The sequence below is a fragment of the Stenella coeruleoalba genome (genome assembly GCF_951394435.1).
Source record: "Stenella coeruleoalba genome assembly, chromosome: 8".
NCBI lineage: Eukaryota > Metazoa > Chordata > Mammalia > Artiodactyla > Delphinidae > Stenella > Stenella coeruleoalba.
Window position 1 is genome coordinate 126,167 of NC_137154.1, and position 13,786 is coordinate 139,952.

General features: G+C 59.3%; 1 protein-coding gene across 1 annotated transcript; it reads left to right on the top strand.

Moving 5' to 3' along the window:
- Positions 1-40: 40 nt before the first annotated feature.
- On the top strand, positions 41-12,904 carry NLRP6 (NLR family pyrin domain containing 6; the record flags this gene model as incomplete). The annotated part of the gene is given in 15 exon segments (XM_079928320.1): positions 41-58; positions 4,926-5,032; positions 7,332-7,623; positions 8,097-9,006; positions 9,009-9,248; positions 9,251-9,358; positions 9,361-9,737; positions 9,741-9,901; positions 10,766-10,855; positions 11,897-12,020; positions 12,024-12,049; positions 12,128-12,153; positions 12,156-12,242; positions 12,245-12,293; positions 12,736-12,904. Coding segments are annotated over 15 exon segments (2,754 nt in total). The 3' UTR covers positions 12,875-12,904.
- Positions 12,905-13,786: the final 882 nt, after the last annotated feature.

Genomic DNA, 13,786 nt, shown 5'->3' on the forward strand with positions numbered 1-13,786 from the left:
GACATGACAGGAGACTGCGGGATCACACTCCACCGTCAGAATGACTAAGAGGTTATCGGTGAGAGTGATAAAGGCCACATCCCAGAGCGTGCTCCTCGGCTGTCTCCAGACCAGATCAGCGTCGGGGCGAGCCCAGGAGCCAAGCAGCAGCAGGACATAATGACCACGTCAGTCCTAAGCCCCCAGGCTCAGCCACAGTCTCCATCCTCACGAAGGATGCTCACACCCGAGTCAGCCTGCTGGCAAATCGGTGATGTGACTACATTCCGCAAGGAACACCATCTTACCTTGCCCTTCCCTAGAAACCACGCTTGTTCTAAATGCGGGACTCGCTTCTGGGCTCCCAGCCCCGCCTTCCAGGGCCCCAGCCTGACCGTCTTCCTGTGACTTGGTTTCCCAGGAAGGAGCCAAGTCCTGGGAGGCCAGAGGTGGGAGTGTGTCCTGAATGTTAATTCAGCCACGCTGGGCCTCGGTGCCAGCCTCAGGCTGTGGGGGGCTCTCCCGCTCCTCTCGAATAATCCCTTCCGCCTGAACCTTTAATTATAGCTTTGGGGTCCAGTTGGGGATAAGGCTGTGGATCAGAGGGTCAGTCACCCGGCCTGCGGTGTTTCTTCTTTCACAGATAAGACCTCCCGCCCCCCTCACGCAGGCCTGGTTCTGAGGCAGGCCTCCTTCTCCACCCATCCCGGCTTGAGTGGGGTGGGCGTGTAGGCGGGGGTTGGGCAGCAGAGTGCCCACTGTGCTCCGGGGTGTCAGCCCCAGTCTAGCAAGCAAGGCCCTGGCCAGCCCAGCGCTGATGGGTGAGGCCTGGGTGAGCACCAGGACCGGGGAACTGGGGGCCGCCCTCCAGGGGAGAGAGACTTCGCAGGCCTGTGCTCAACCTAGCCACACCAGCTCCAGCCCCTTCACGTCCACCTCCCTCCCACCAACCTTTCCAAGCGCAAACCTGCCCTGCTCGCCTCCCATTCATGCAACTTCTGGGGCTCCTACCACCCATGGCAGTCCGCTTCAGGCCACACCCCAACCAGGTTTTTAGTCCCCAGAACCAAACTCTCTGCAGATCCCTGCTGCCCGCACCCACACCCAGGCTGCCAGGGGTGGGAAGCCTGGCCCAGCCTCTCCCTCATGCCCACAGCCGTGCTGACCACCCCCCCCAACCAGAGTGCAGCCCTGTGTACTGGACCAGCCTTCTCCACTGGGGTCTGCCTTTTCCTGGAAAGAAAACGATGTGCCCCATGGAGAAAGCAGTGGTGGCCAAGTGGCGGTCACATTGAATAAGGTAGTGAAAGGCCCTGGGGGTGCAGGGTGGGGACGAGGGCCCCCTGTAACAGCTGGACAAACTGAGCCATGGAGAGGGAACAGGGCTTGGGGCCAGCCAGGCCTATTCTGGCCTGTCCTGGACAGGTTAGGGTTAGCAAGAGCTCTCCAGGGCTCTGGTGGACAGAAGTGTCCCTCCTTCATCCTCAGCACGTATCTATGGATCCAGCTCTGATCTAGATCGAGACCCTAGACCTGTCCCTGCTGCCCATGGGTGGGGAGAGGCGGGGATGGGGGGTAGACCAGCCACCGTGCACACCCTCCCCTGCAAAGCTGCGAGGCCACCTGGAAGGTCTGGGGTGGACACTGTGGACACATGGCACCGCCCTGTGTCCACACTCGGAACCACAGAAGCTCTTGAAGAAAGGCACTGACCGTGTGGCGCCGCCCTCTGCAGCAGGCATCTTTAGCGTCAAGGACCCAGAAAAAATGCACCCAAATGCAAACATTCGCATCTTACTTTTATCGCATTGGAAATCTACTTTCACCACATAAAACGCGGGTTCTCAAAGTGTGGTCTCTAGACCAGCAGCAGCAGCATCACCTGGGAACTTGGTAGAAATCAGTTAGAAACTCCAGGGTGGTCCCAGTCATCTGTTATAAGACGTTCCCCCACCCGGGGAATTCTGATGCACAGTCAAGTTTGAGAACCATTTTCATGTCATATAAAAACTTTATGCTTCATAACTTCATTCAAAACTAAATGAGCACTTTCCGAAAAATTAAAATCTCATCCAGGTTGCAAAACTCAGCCCCCTCCTTTAATCTAGAAAAACACACTTCCACTAAGTACTTCTTAGGTTTTGCAGAATTTACCGAAACTGAAGCTCATGGGTAGAGACTCTGCGAGAGGCGGGCTGCCCCCTTCCTCCCCCCTCCGCTTTGCATGCCCCTCCTCTGAAACTCAGCTTCTACCCTCTTCATACGGGACGTGCCCACAGAGAAACATGGAGCCAGTCGGTAGGGCATTTTCACAGTTCTCTCGGTGTGATGGTTAATTTTATGTGTCAGCCTGGCTAGGCCATGATGCCCAGTATTTGATCAAACATTGTTCTGGGTGTATCTGTGACGGTGTTTCTGGGGGAGATTAACATTTGGTGGACTGGGTAAAGCAGGTTGCCCTCCAAAATGAGGGTGAGCCTTGCCCAATCGGAGGACTGAATAGAACAAAAAGTTGACCCTCCCATGAGTGAGAGGGACTGCTGCCCAACTGCTTAGTCTGGGACATTGGTCTTTTCTTAGCTTCAGACTCAACGGAAACATCAGCTCATGTAGGGTTTCAAGCCTGCCGGCTCTCAGGACGGAGCTAATGGTCGGGTGTCCTGAGTCCAGCTCTCCAGCTGCAGCTCTCAGGACTTCTCAGCCTCCATAACCATGTGAGCCGATCCCTTATAATCAATCTCTACGCATATCTATATCCTGTTAGTTCTGTTTCTCTGGAGAACCCTGACTAATACAACTGTATGCTACACTTGTCACGATCAATGAACCAATATTGATACATCATTATTAAGTAAATAAAGTCCATACTTTATTCATATTTCCTCAGTTTCCCTCTGATGTCCTTTTCCTATTCCAGGACCCTATCCAGGGCCCCACGTGACAGTCACTCGTCACATCTCCTTAGGCTCCTCTGGGCTATGATAGTTTCGCAGGCTTTCCTTGTCTTTGGTGACCTGGACGGTTTTGAAGAGAACTGTTCAGGTATGTCATAGGGTACCCCTCTATTGGAACTTGTCGCCTGTTTTTCTCAGGATTCTCTGGGGTTATGGGGTTTGGGAGGACGACCACAGAGGTAAAGCACCCTTCTCATCACATCATGTCAAGGGCACAGACTATCAAGGGCACAAACACATCAGTATGGACTCATGGGTATTTGTCTTATGCCTTGGATTATAATCAATAGTACTTCATTTTGTTGCTCAAATGTTTCCAGACTTGGTGTTGGGAGTTCTTTCTTTTGGCTTCTGTGTCCCTTTGGCATACCCTTTTCATTACTGAGTTTTTTGGGTTTTTTTTTTAATTTGTTTTGAACACTTTCTTACTTACTGGCACTGTAAAATGCTCCAGACTCTCCTTGTATACTTTCTGCCCCAGTGCTAGAATAAGCCAAGGAACCCTGGTCCCTTTTATTGGTGAATGGCACTAGAAACCAGGACCCGGGCACCACGTAGATACACAACATTATGCACCTGTCAAAATTCATAGAACTTTACAGCACAAAGAGTGAACATCAATGTCTGCAAACTAAAAATACCACTTGGGATGTCAGGGGATCCAAGGGCTAACACAGTGTATGTCATGAAAGAATCTAACCATATTACACATGTACGAATGAATCTCAGGGAAGGGAGTGGGGGAAAGGTGGTGACTTAAGTAACTTCAGAAATGAGTGGAGTCTGGGACTTCCCTGGTGGTCCAGTGGTTAAGAATCCACCTTCCAATGCAGGTGATGTGGATTCGATCCCTGGTTGGGGAACTAAGATCCCACATGGCGCGTGGCAACTAAGCCCACGTGCCGTAACTGCTGAGCCTGGGTGCCACAACTAGAGAGAAGCTGGCGTGCCGCAGTGAGGAGCCCTCACGCCGCAACCAAGACCAGACACAGCAAACAATAAATAAATACATAATATTTTTTAAAAATGAGTGGAGTCTGTAAGAATAAAGGCAAAAGAAACTGCAAATAAGCACTGTACTCCAGGTTATAAAGTAGTTTCCCATGGGGGAGTGTGTGTGTATGTTTATATATAGTTTTATATAAAATAAATATATAGGGCTTCCCTGGTGGCACAGTGGTTGAGAGTCCGCCTGCCGATGCAGGGGACGCGGGTTCGTGCCCCGGTCCGGGAAGATCCCACATGCCGCGGAGCGGCTGCGCCCGTGAGCCATGGCCACTGAGCCTGCGCGTCCGGAGCCTGTGCTCCGCAACGGGAGAGGCCACAACAGTGAGAGGCCCGCGCACCGCAAAAAAAAAAAAAAAAAAGAACTCACACTGTGGAGAGAGAAAAGTGAATGTGCTTTTAGGAGAAACAGCCGCGGCCTGTGTGCGAAATCCGTCTGCGCAGCATCTCAGGCTCAACGAGGGGATCAGTGAGGGCCGCCCTGGGTCTTCAGGATGGGGCTGTGGCCAGGGGCCCCGTGATGGCCCAGCGCTGTGCAGGGCCAGATTCTGTCCACAGCTGAGCTCTAAAACATCTGCTTTTGCGGTCTAGGCTGCTGCTTTCCCTGGCAAAGCCCCCTCTGCAGAATCCCAGCATGTCAGAGGAGCTAAGTCAGGGGCAAGTCGAAGCATCTGGGACCCCACACAGGGCTCACAGGGCTCTGGCAACTGAGGCCAGACGTTGCTCAGGGCTTGTCTCCAGGACCCTAACTCTTCGGAGACCCTGCCCCCTCCTCTGCTTTGCTGGGCGCTGCCCACACTGTGGTCTGGAGGGAGGGTCTCATCCCTGCTCTGGGCCTGGCCCAGGTGGGGCTGCTCCAACACACCAGGCAGGCACACGGCTCCGTCCTCTCAGGCCTCTGTGGGAACAAGAGAGACTTGTTCACGTTCTTTAAAAAGCACAGAGTGCCCCTCCCACCAGGAAGTGTGCTGGCGGTGTGTCCTTCAGGCTCTCCCGTCACCCATCCTGCTCTGTGCCCGGGAGGCTGCCCATGTGGAGGGCAGCAGCAGGAGTTTAGGAGCAGGGAAGAGCGAGGAGGGCGCCCTGGGGGAGGTGTGAGTGCGGATAAACAGAGCCTTCCTCGCCTTCTCCCTGCGCCTTCCTCGGGGAGAGGTGGGGACTGTCTGTCTTAAATAGAAACAAAACTCGTAGGTAGAATGGGAACCTCTGTGGACCCTTTCCTCCTGGGGAAGGGGCAGCAGAACAGAGGCTCCCAGGACTCTGGGTTCCCTCCCCAAGGGCAGCTCTCAAGGCTCCTGAAGGAAGCAGGACTGAACACAGGGATGACCTGTGGAGCCTGAAAGGCAGTGATGATGCCGCAGCCCCTGTTCTTGCAGACACACTCTCACAGAAATGCACACTCAGAGACATACTGTGTTCGTTTCCTGTGGCTGCTTAGCCATTACTACAAACTCGGCGGCTGAAAACAACACACATGTATTCTCTTACAGTCGTGGAGGGCAGAAGTCCAAAGTCAGCTTCACTGGGCTGAGGCCCAGGCGATGGCTCAGCCGCTCTCCCTCTGGAGGCCCCAGGGGAGAATGTCTTCCTTCCCAGCTGAATCTCCAGCTTCTAGGGCTGTGTTCCTTGTGCTCCTTGCCTCGTGGCCCCTTCCTCTATCCTCAAAGCCTGCAGCCTGGCCTCTTGCCTCAGTGTCACACTGCCTTCTGCCTGTGTGCCAAAGCGCCCTCTGTCTCCATCCTATGACACTTGTGATGACATTCAATAATAACTATGCAGGATAATCTCCCCATCTCAAGATCCTGAATTTAACCACACCTGCAAAGCCCCTTTTGACGTTTCAGGGAACATTCACAGGTTCCAGGAACTAGGAGCTGATATCTTTGGGGACTATCGTATAGCCTACCATAGATACGTTTACGCAAACACAGTGTTAGGGTGGCCACACCAGCAGACACAGACATACACACACACCCACATCACACACAGGCAGACGCTGTCAGTAGAAACCCGCGTTCCTGGGGTCCCACGCGGTCACCCATCAGTCACACACATGCCTCACGTCCAAAGCTCTTCCCATCAGCCTGCTTAAGCCAGGTTTGGGAGGCCGCAGAGCACTTCCCTGTCCCATTTTCTCCTGGCTCCCGGGTGACAGCCTTCCTTTCCCCAGTGACACTGTGCATGTCCCTCCTTTGCCCCCTCTACCTAGGAAGCCCTCGCTCACCTCTGCCTTCAGAATTTAACCAATCTTGAGGCCTTAAAGTTTAAGGTCTTGTTCTGAGCCAGCCACCTCCTCCATACAGCCCACCTTGCTCTGCAGTTACCTCTCACAACCATGCCTCGCTGCCACACCCCATGGGTTCTTAGAGAACGTGAACTGAATAAAGGAACAGTAGAAAACCAAAGGTCACTGAGCAGAGCTCTTAAACACCGGTCGTGCGAAGGTGCCACGGTGCCTGAGTTTGGGAGCTTGGTGACTGTCGGACAGACATCTCAGTGTTGGCCAAGCTAGAGCACCTGGGTCTGGGGCATGGACGGGGCCAGACAATGCCCCCAGGCTATGGCTCCAGTCAGGCTAGGGAGGGGTCGCCTCTCTGATCCCCACCTCTGCCCCTGAGTGCTAGACCTCGGGGCCAGACTCTGGAGACCAGCCAGAGGCTCCCGCTCTGGGTGAGTGCGGCTGGCCTCAGCCCTCTGGGTCCTCCACCTCCCCCTGCTGCCTTCCTGGGGCTTCACGCCCCGTGTCCTTCACACATCCTTCCTCCGCCGTCCCCCAGCCTCAGTATTCTAGGGACTCCATCCCCCCAGAGGGCATCTGTGGAGTCTGTCCTCCACCAGGGGCTCAGTCTCTGCCTCTGGTGCAAGGCCCTCAGGCTGGGCCTCACCAAAGGGCCCAGTGAGCACGGATGTCCTGGGCAATTCCGGAACACAGCCTGGACCAGGTGGTGAGTCCAGCTCCCTGCTGAGGCCAACTGCTCCGGGCTCCTGGGTAAGAGAACGGAGGGAAAGGAGGGAAAAGCAGGAAAGGGGAGAGCACAGGCCCTGGTAGACATCTTATCTTGGACGTTTGACCTGGATGCGTGGAAAAGAATGAGCAGAAAGGTAGGTGCGGAGCAGGAAGGCACCCCCTAACTCTGGGGTCAGAGGAGGCCAGTGCCCGCCCAAAGCTTTGGAACGCCTTGGAGCGAAGTCCTCCGTAGGGGTGCTGGGAGGAGAGGACGACCCTCCCGGTAGAGCGCCATTGAGCGTTGGCCTGGAGCCACCTGGATAGATGGGGGCCGCGTCTAAGCCCCTGCCGCTCGTGGGCGCCCGGGGCTGGGGTCCGGAGCGGCGGGGAGGGGCCGGGGTCACCGGGGCACGGCATGCGTGCTAACCCCGTGCGCCCGCCCTCAGCACGGAGGCCCGCGCTGCCGCCGCCCGGGAGGTGCTCCTGGCTGCGCTTGAAGACCTAAGCCAGGAGCGGTTGAAGCGCTTCCGCCACAAGCTGCGGGACGCGCCGCTGCACGGCCGCCGCAAACCGTGGGGGCGGCTGGAGGGCACGGACGCCGTGGACCTCGCGGAGCACCTGATCCATTTCGACGGGCCGGAGCGCGCGCTGGACGCGGCGCGAAAGACCCTGAAGAGGGCGGGCGTGCGTGATGTGGCGACGCTGCTCAAGGAGCAGCGGCTGCGGAGTGAGCGCGGGGTCCCCGCCCTCCGTTCCCTCCCGCCTGGGCAGAGTCCTGGCCACAGGCCTCCATCCTTCCACTTCCCCAGAAAAGCCCCGGAGCTCTTCCGGCCTGGGCGCGCTTCGTCCACAAGTTCGCGGGCCCCAGGGCTCCGATCCTGCGGGTGGCCCCGACCCCTGATTGCGCCCCTCCCCGCACCGCACAGTCGGCGGGGCCTCACAGCAGTCCTCCCTTCCAGGGCTCGGCCTCAGCTCCTAGGCGCTGCTCTCCGCGTCCGATAGGTCTCTCTCGGCGGGAGGCGCAGGCCCCGAGCTTTCCGGGCCTTGAGCCCTGGGTTTGGAGTACGAGTGTCCTCGAAGTCACTCGGAGGTTCCTGACAGCTGGTCCCAGGGAGAAGCGCGGATGGGAGGGGGACTGTGGCGCAACAGGGGAAACTGAGCTCTGAGCCCGGCGGGGAGGGAAACAGGCCCCTGAGAGTCGGCTGACACAGCCCGCCTCCTCCTCGACCCCCTGTTCCCCTCTCCTCTGTCCGGCCCTTCCCTGCCCCCAAGAGTACAAGAAGAAATACCGAGAGCACGTGCTGCGGCAGCACGCCAAGGTGAAGGAGAGGGACGCTCGCTCCGTGAAGATGAGCGAGCGCTTCACCAAACTGCTCATCGCGCCCGATAGCGCTGCCCTGGAGCACGAGGCTCCGGGGCCCGCGGAAGAGCCGGAGCCGGAGCGCGCTCGGCGATCCGACACCCACACCTTCAACCGCCTGCTCGGCCACGACGGGGAGGGCCAGAGACCGCCGACCGTGGTGCTGCAGGGCCCGGCGGGCATCGGCAAGACCATGGCGGCCAGGAAAATCCTGTACGACTGGGCGGCGGGCAAGGTGTACCACGGCCAGGTGGACTTCGCCTTCTTTGTGTCTTGCCGCGAGGTGCTGGAGCGACCGCGCACGTGCAGCCTGGCCGACCTGACCCTGGACCAGTATCCCGACCGCAACGCGCCGGTGCGGCAGATGCTAGCGCAGTCCACGCGGCTGCTGTCCATTCTGGACGGCGTGAACGAATTGCCGGCGCCAGGGCCCGCCGAGGCCGCGCCCTGCACAGACCCCCTTGAGGCCGCGAGCGGCGCGCGGATGCTGGGCGGCCTGCCGAGCAAGGCGCTGCTGCCCACGGCCCGCGTGCTGGTGACCGCGCGCGCCGCCGCCCCCGGGAGGCTGCAGAGCCGCCTGTGCTCCCCGCAGCGCGCCGAGGTGCGCGGCCCCTCCGACAAGGACAAGAAGAAGTACTTCTACAGGTTCTTCCAGGACGAGTGGAGGGCAGAGCGTGCCTGCCGCTGCGCGAAGGAGAATGAGACGCTGTTCTCGCTGTGCTTCGCCGTGTGCTGGACCGTGTGCCCCGTTCTGCGCCAGCTGCTCCAGGTCCTGACCTGTCGCGCACCTCCAAGACCACCACGTCCGTGTACCTGCTTTTCATCGGCAGCGTCCTGAGCTCGGCGCCCGCGGCCGACCGACCCCGCCTGCAGGAAGAGCTGCACAAGCTGTGCCGCCTGGCCTGCGAAGGCGTCCTCCGGGGCAGGGCGCAGGTCTCTGAGAAGGACCTGGAACGACTGGAGCTTTGCGGCTCCAAAGTCCAGGCGCAGTTTCTCAGCAAGAAGATGTGACAGGCGTGCTGGAAACCGAGGTCACCTACCGGTTCCTCGACCAGACCTTCCAGGAATTCTTAGCCGTGCTGTCCTACCTGCTGGAGGACGAAGGGCTCCCCAGACACCTGCTGGCGGCGTAGGGGCACTTCTGCGGGGGCACCCGGAGCTGCGTGGCCACCTCGCGCTCACTACGCGCTTCCTTTTCGGGCTACTGAACACAGAGGGGATGCGCGACATCGAGCACCACTTCAGCTGCGCGGTTTCAGAGCGCGGGAAGCAGGATGTCCTGAGGTGGGTGCAGGATCAGGGCCAGGGCTGCCCTAGGGTGGCACCAGAGGGGACCGAGGGGACCCAAGCGCTCCGGGGCGCTGGGGAGTCAGAGGAGGAGGAGGGCGAAGAGCTCAGCGACCTGCTGGAGCTGCTGTACTGCCGGTACGAGACGCAGGAGGGCGCCCTTGTGCACCAGGCCCTGCGCGGCCTTCCTGAGCTGGCACTGGAGTGAGTGCACTTCAGCAGAATGGACCTGGCCGTCCCGAGCTACTGCGTGCTGTGCTGCCCGGCGGGGCAGGCCCTGCAGCTGGTTAGCTGCAGACTGGCCACTGCCCAGGAGAAGAAAAAGAAGAGCCTGATGAAGTGGCTACAGGGCAGCCTGGGAGGCAGCTCGTGAGTCCCCAGAGCAGGACGGCCCTCTCCTGCAGGCCCTCTGTGTGCGGCATATGTGCATCTTATGCACTGAAGTGTCCATCTGGGCCTGGGGAGTGTGTCCAGACCTGACGCCTGCTCCCCAGAGGAGAGGCACGACTTCAGGCTGGTTTTCCCACCTCCTTGCAAGGCAGCTCCCAGGGTGTCCTCACCATGCCCCGCACCTCAGCACCCACATCCGAGGCAACCCTCCCAGCAGCCCCCCACCCACCACGATGCCTTCTCATAAGTCCTGGTGTATACCACGCCCTCTGTGCCCTGAGCCTTTGCTTCTACTGTTCCCTCCACCCAGAATACTGTTCACTGCCTATCCTCAAAGCCTCTCCAAGCCATCCCAGCTGGCCTGAGACCATTTTGGCCTCAGAAATGCCCCACTGACCACCGTATGCCATGACATCTGCCCGTGCCCATCTCCTCCACCAGACCCTCTGCTCCTCCAGGGGCAAAGCTCGTGCCGTTGTTTCTGTGCAGTTAATTCCAGCCCAGCACCTGACTCAGGTGCTCAGCATCTGTTGGGAGAATGAATGTCAGGACGTTGACAGGGGCTGGGGCTGCCCACTGCAGGTGCAAGGACAGGCCTACCTGGTGTGTGCAGGTGACATGCCTCCATGGGACTCACATAGACAGCTTCAGTGGGGAGGTACTTGTGGTCACAGTTGAGTGGTTTCACTCTGGGCTTGGGATGAAGAGGGAGGAGGGTCCTGGCCCAGCTTGTGGGTGAGGGCAGAAGCAGCTCCAATACCTCAGGACCATAGGAAGGAGTCCTTTGTGGGAGTGAGGGATTGGAAGGGGCTGGGGCCTTCACCTTCCTTTCTCTCTTAGTAGCTCTCGAACCACCATGAGAAAACTCCTGGGCTCCCCACTGCATCCACTCTGTGAGTGGACCGACCGACAGTGTGGTCTGAACACCCTGATGTGAGTGAACATGCCCCCAGCCCTTCCCCTGGAAGGGATGCAGAGCAGGACGCCCTGGGCAGGGACAGAGGTGTGGCCCTGTCTGGGGATGGCTGAGAGGACAGGCTGAGAACCTGTGGCCTCTGGTGTCCCTTGCTGGGGTCGACAGGCTCTGCCCACACAGGACAGAGGAGGGAAGAGGGGATGGGGGCAGGGCTCCAGCACCAGCTTAGGTGCTAGTTAGGACAGAGGGCTTGGCCCCAGTCTGAGTGGGAAGCAGAGTCCAGCTGAGCATCCTGGGGGAGGGATAAAGAAGGCCAGACCGTATTTCCCTCCCCAAGGAAGGCTGCTCAGTGCTATTGTGAACTGCTGGGCGGTCCCTCTGGATTCTTACAAGCAGATATGGAAGGCGTTCAGGGCGCGGGCTCTGAGGCCTGTCCGCCGTCTGAGCTTCAGTTTCCTCCCCTGGGAAATGGAGCCAGTAGCTTCCACCTCAGAAGGTTGATGTGAGGATTAATGAGGCAGTACTTAGTACATAATCTTTCCAAGGACTGTTCACCACCACCAAGTAAGCAGAAAGTAAGAAAGGCTGTAGGAACTAGTACCGAAGGGGCATGTGGTGAAACAGGCACAGTCCTGTGTCAGTGGTGACACAGGGTAACTTAACTTGGCATAAACGTCAGGAGCCGAAACAGTGATCAGCTCACTTGGCCCATTAGTTCTGCTGCCCGGCTAAGTGCGTGAAGATGTTCCTCGCAGCATTGTTTATAATGCCCAGCTAACTAAATGAGCTCAGCCCACCTGCACTTGGTGGGTGACTATATGGAGTTAGACATATTAAGAACAAGGTCTCTTATTGGCTCATCCAGAAGCTGGTGGAGAATGCCCTGAGGGAAGAGGGGAGTGCAGTCCAGCAGGGACACACATGGTGACAAAGGGCAGGAGAAGCTCTGTGGGGCCCAGGGAGGCAGGTGTGCAGCCAGCACGTCTGCAGACTGAACCTCAGCCCCCAGGGAGTGGGCAGCTTGCACGGCTGGGGACCCACGTACCTCCTGACCACAGGCTGTCCCGCTGCAAACTGCCCGACTTGGTCTGCAGAGACCTCTCTGAGGCCCTGACGGAGCTGGGCCTCTTCCACAGCTGGCTCAGCGAGGCCGGCCTGCACGCGCTGAGTGACGGCCTGGCCTGACCCCAGTGCCGGCTGCAGACACTCAGGTGAGGGCCGGCCTGGAAGGGACCAAGGGGGAGACGGGGGCTCCCATGGCAGCTCCTGCGGTCAGCTCTGCCCGCGAGGGTGCAGCAGCTGGGCCTCCAGGAGGCTCCCAGTATGTGTTTGGCCTGCTCCAGCAGAGCCCAGCGCTGACTACCCTGGACCTCAGTGGCTGCCAGCTGTCGGGGACTATGGCGACCTAATTGTGTGCGTCCTGCAGCTCCCAGGGTGCCGCCTGCAAAGCCTCAGGTGGGGGCAGCGCCGGGAAAGGTGCGGGAACACAGCCTCTCCGCCCTGGCTTGGGGTGGGCGCCAGGGGCTTCCCCCAGACCTCACAGAGGAGTCCCGCCCAGGGCCCTCCCGAGGGACCCTGCTGAAACTCAGCCCCTGGAGACCCACCCCCTAAATCCCTGGCCCCAGCCCTGGGCTTCAGCCACTCCGCCAGACCAAATGTCCATCTAGTGTCTGGTGCACATGGCCACAGTCTGGACCGGCACGCTTTCACTCCCCTGAAGGCTCTGGCCCCTAGGCCCTACCCGCTCCCCCAGCCTCTGACAGCCCCCTTAGTGGCTGCCTCCCGTCCCTGTGTGCCTTCGGCCTAACCCAGGTCAGCAGCTCCCCATCGCTGCCTCCCCGAGCCCTGGCCTCCTTCCCCCACCAGCTCCACTGCCGTCCTCTGCACACGGCTACAGTCTAACGTCCGTGGAACTGAGCGAGCGGTCACTGCAGGAGCGGCGGGCCGTGGGGACAGCAAAGGCGGGACTGGCCGTCACCCACCCAGCATTGGACAGCGACCCCCAGCCTCACAAAGGGCTCGGCAGTGACCCCTGAGGCCCTGGGGGAGGGCTCTAGTCAGCCCTACGGAGTAGCCCTCCCCACTCCAAGGGCGAGAGGTTGGTGTTCTCTGCTGTGGGCAACTCTTGAGCCTGAGGGGCCCTGGACAGGCAGGTGGGAGACCCAGAGAGACACGGCCCCTTACCTGCTCCTGGACAGCCCCCGAGACCTCCCCACACCCTGGGGACAGGTATGTCTCTGTCCTCCCCACCAGGAGGAGGGGGTCCCCTCCCCTAACCCCACTGCTGCCCCACCCACGTTCCTCTTCTGGGACCTCCAGCCCTCCCATTGCAGGCGCCCCTCAGCAACAAGGGTGACGCTGAGCGCCCCCGGGAATTGAGGACCTACAGTGTGTTGGCCTTTACCTGGTGCAGGATGACCCATTTGCTGATCCTGTGCCCATGCACAGTATGGGCACCCAGAGCCCGCTACTCGGCTCCAGCCATAGGGCATCAAGCAGGGGCTGACCCGTGGCTGAAGGTAGGTGGGTCACCGTCCCTCCTCAGGAATTTGGGTCTCAGCATTAGGAGTGAAGCCATCCCTGAGGCTGTGTGGTCTGAGCCCAGAGGTGTCCACTCGCTGTCTGAGGACTTCAGGAACAGGCCAGAGGAGAGTGGACAGGAGCAGTAGCCCCTGCTCCGGATGGGAGCTGTGATGGCGCATGTGGTGGGCAGCGCCCCCGTGCACTGATGATAAATTCTCCTTGGGATTTGTTTTTGTCGGTTTCTGTTGCCCTTAGCCAGGCATCCTAACAGGTGTTCATACTCTTTCCTTTGGTCCCCAGCCCATCTCAGTGGGACAGGGTTGTAGCCCCCGTTTCCTGGGTGAGCTCAGGGGAACACCCTGATGCAGGAAGCTCTGACGTGAGGCTTGGCCTCCATGGGCAGGGCCAGCGACTGACAGCCCCCG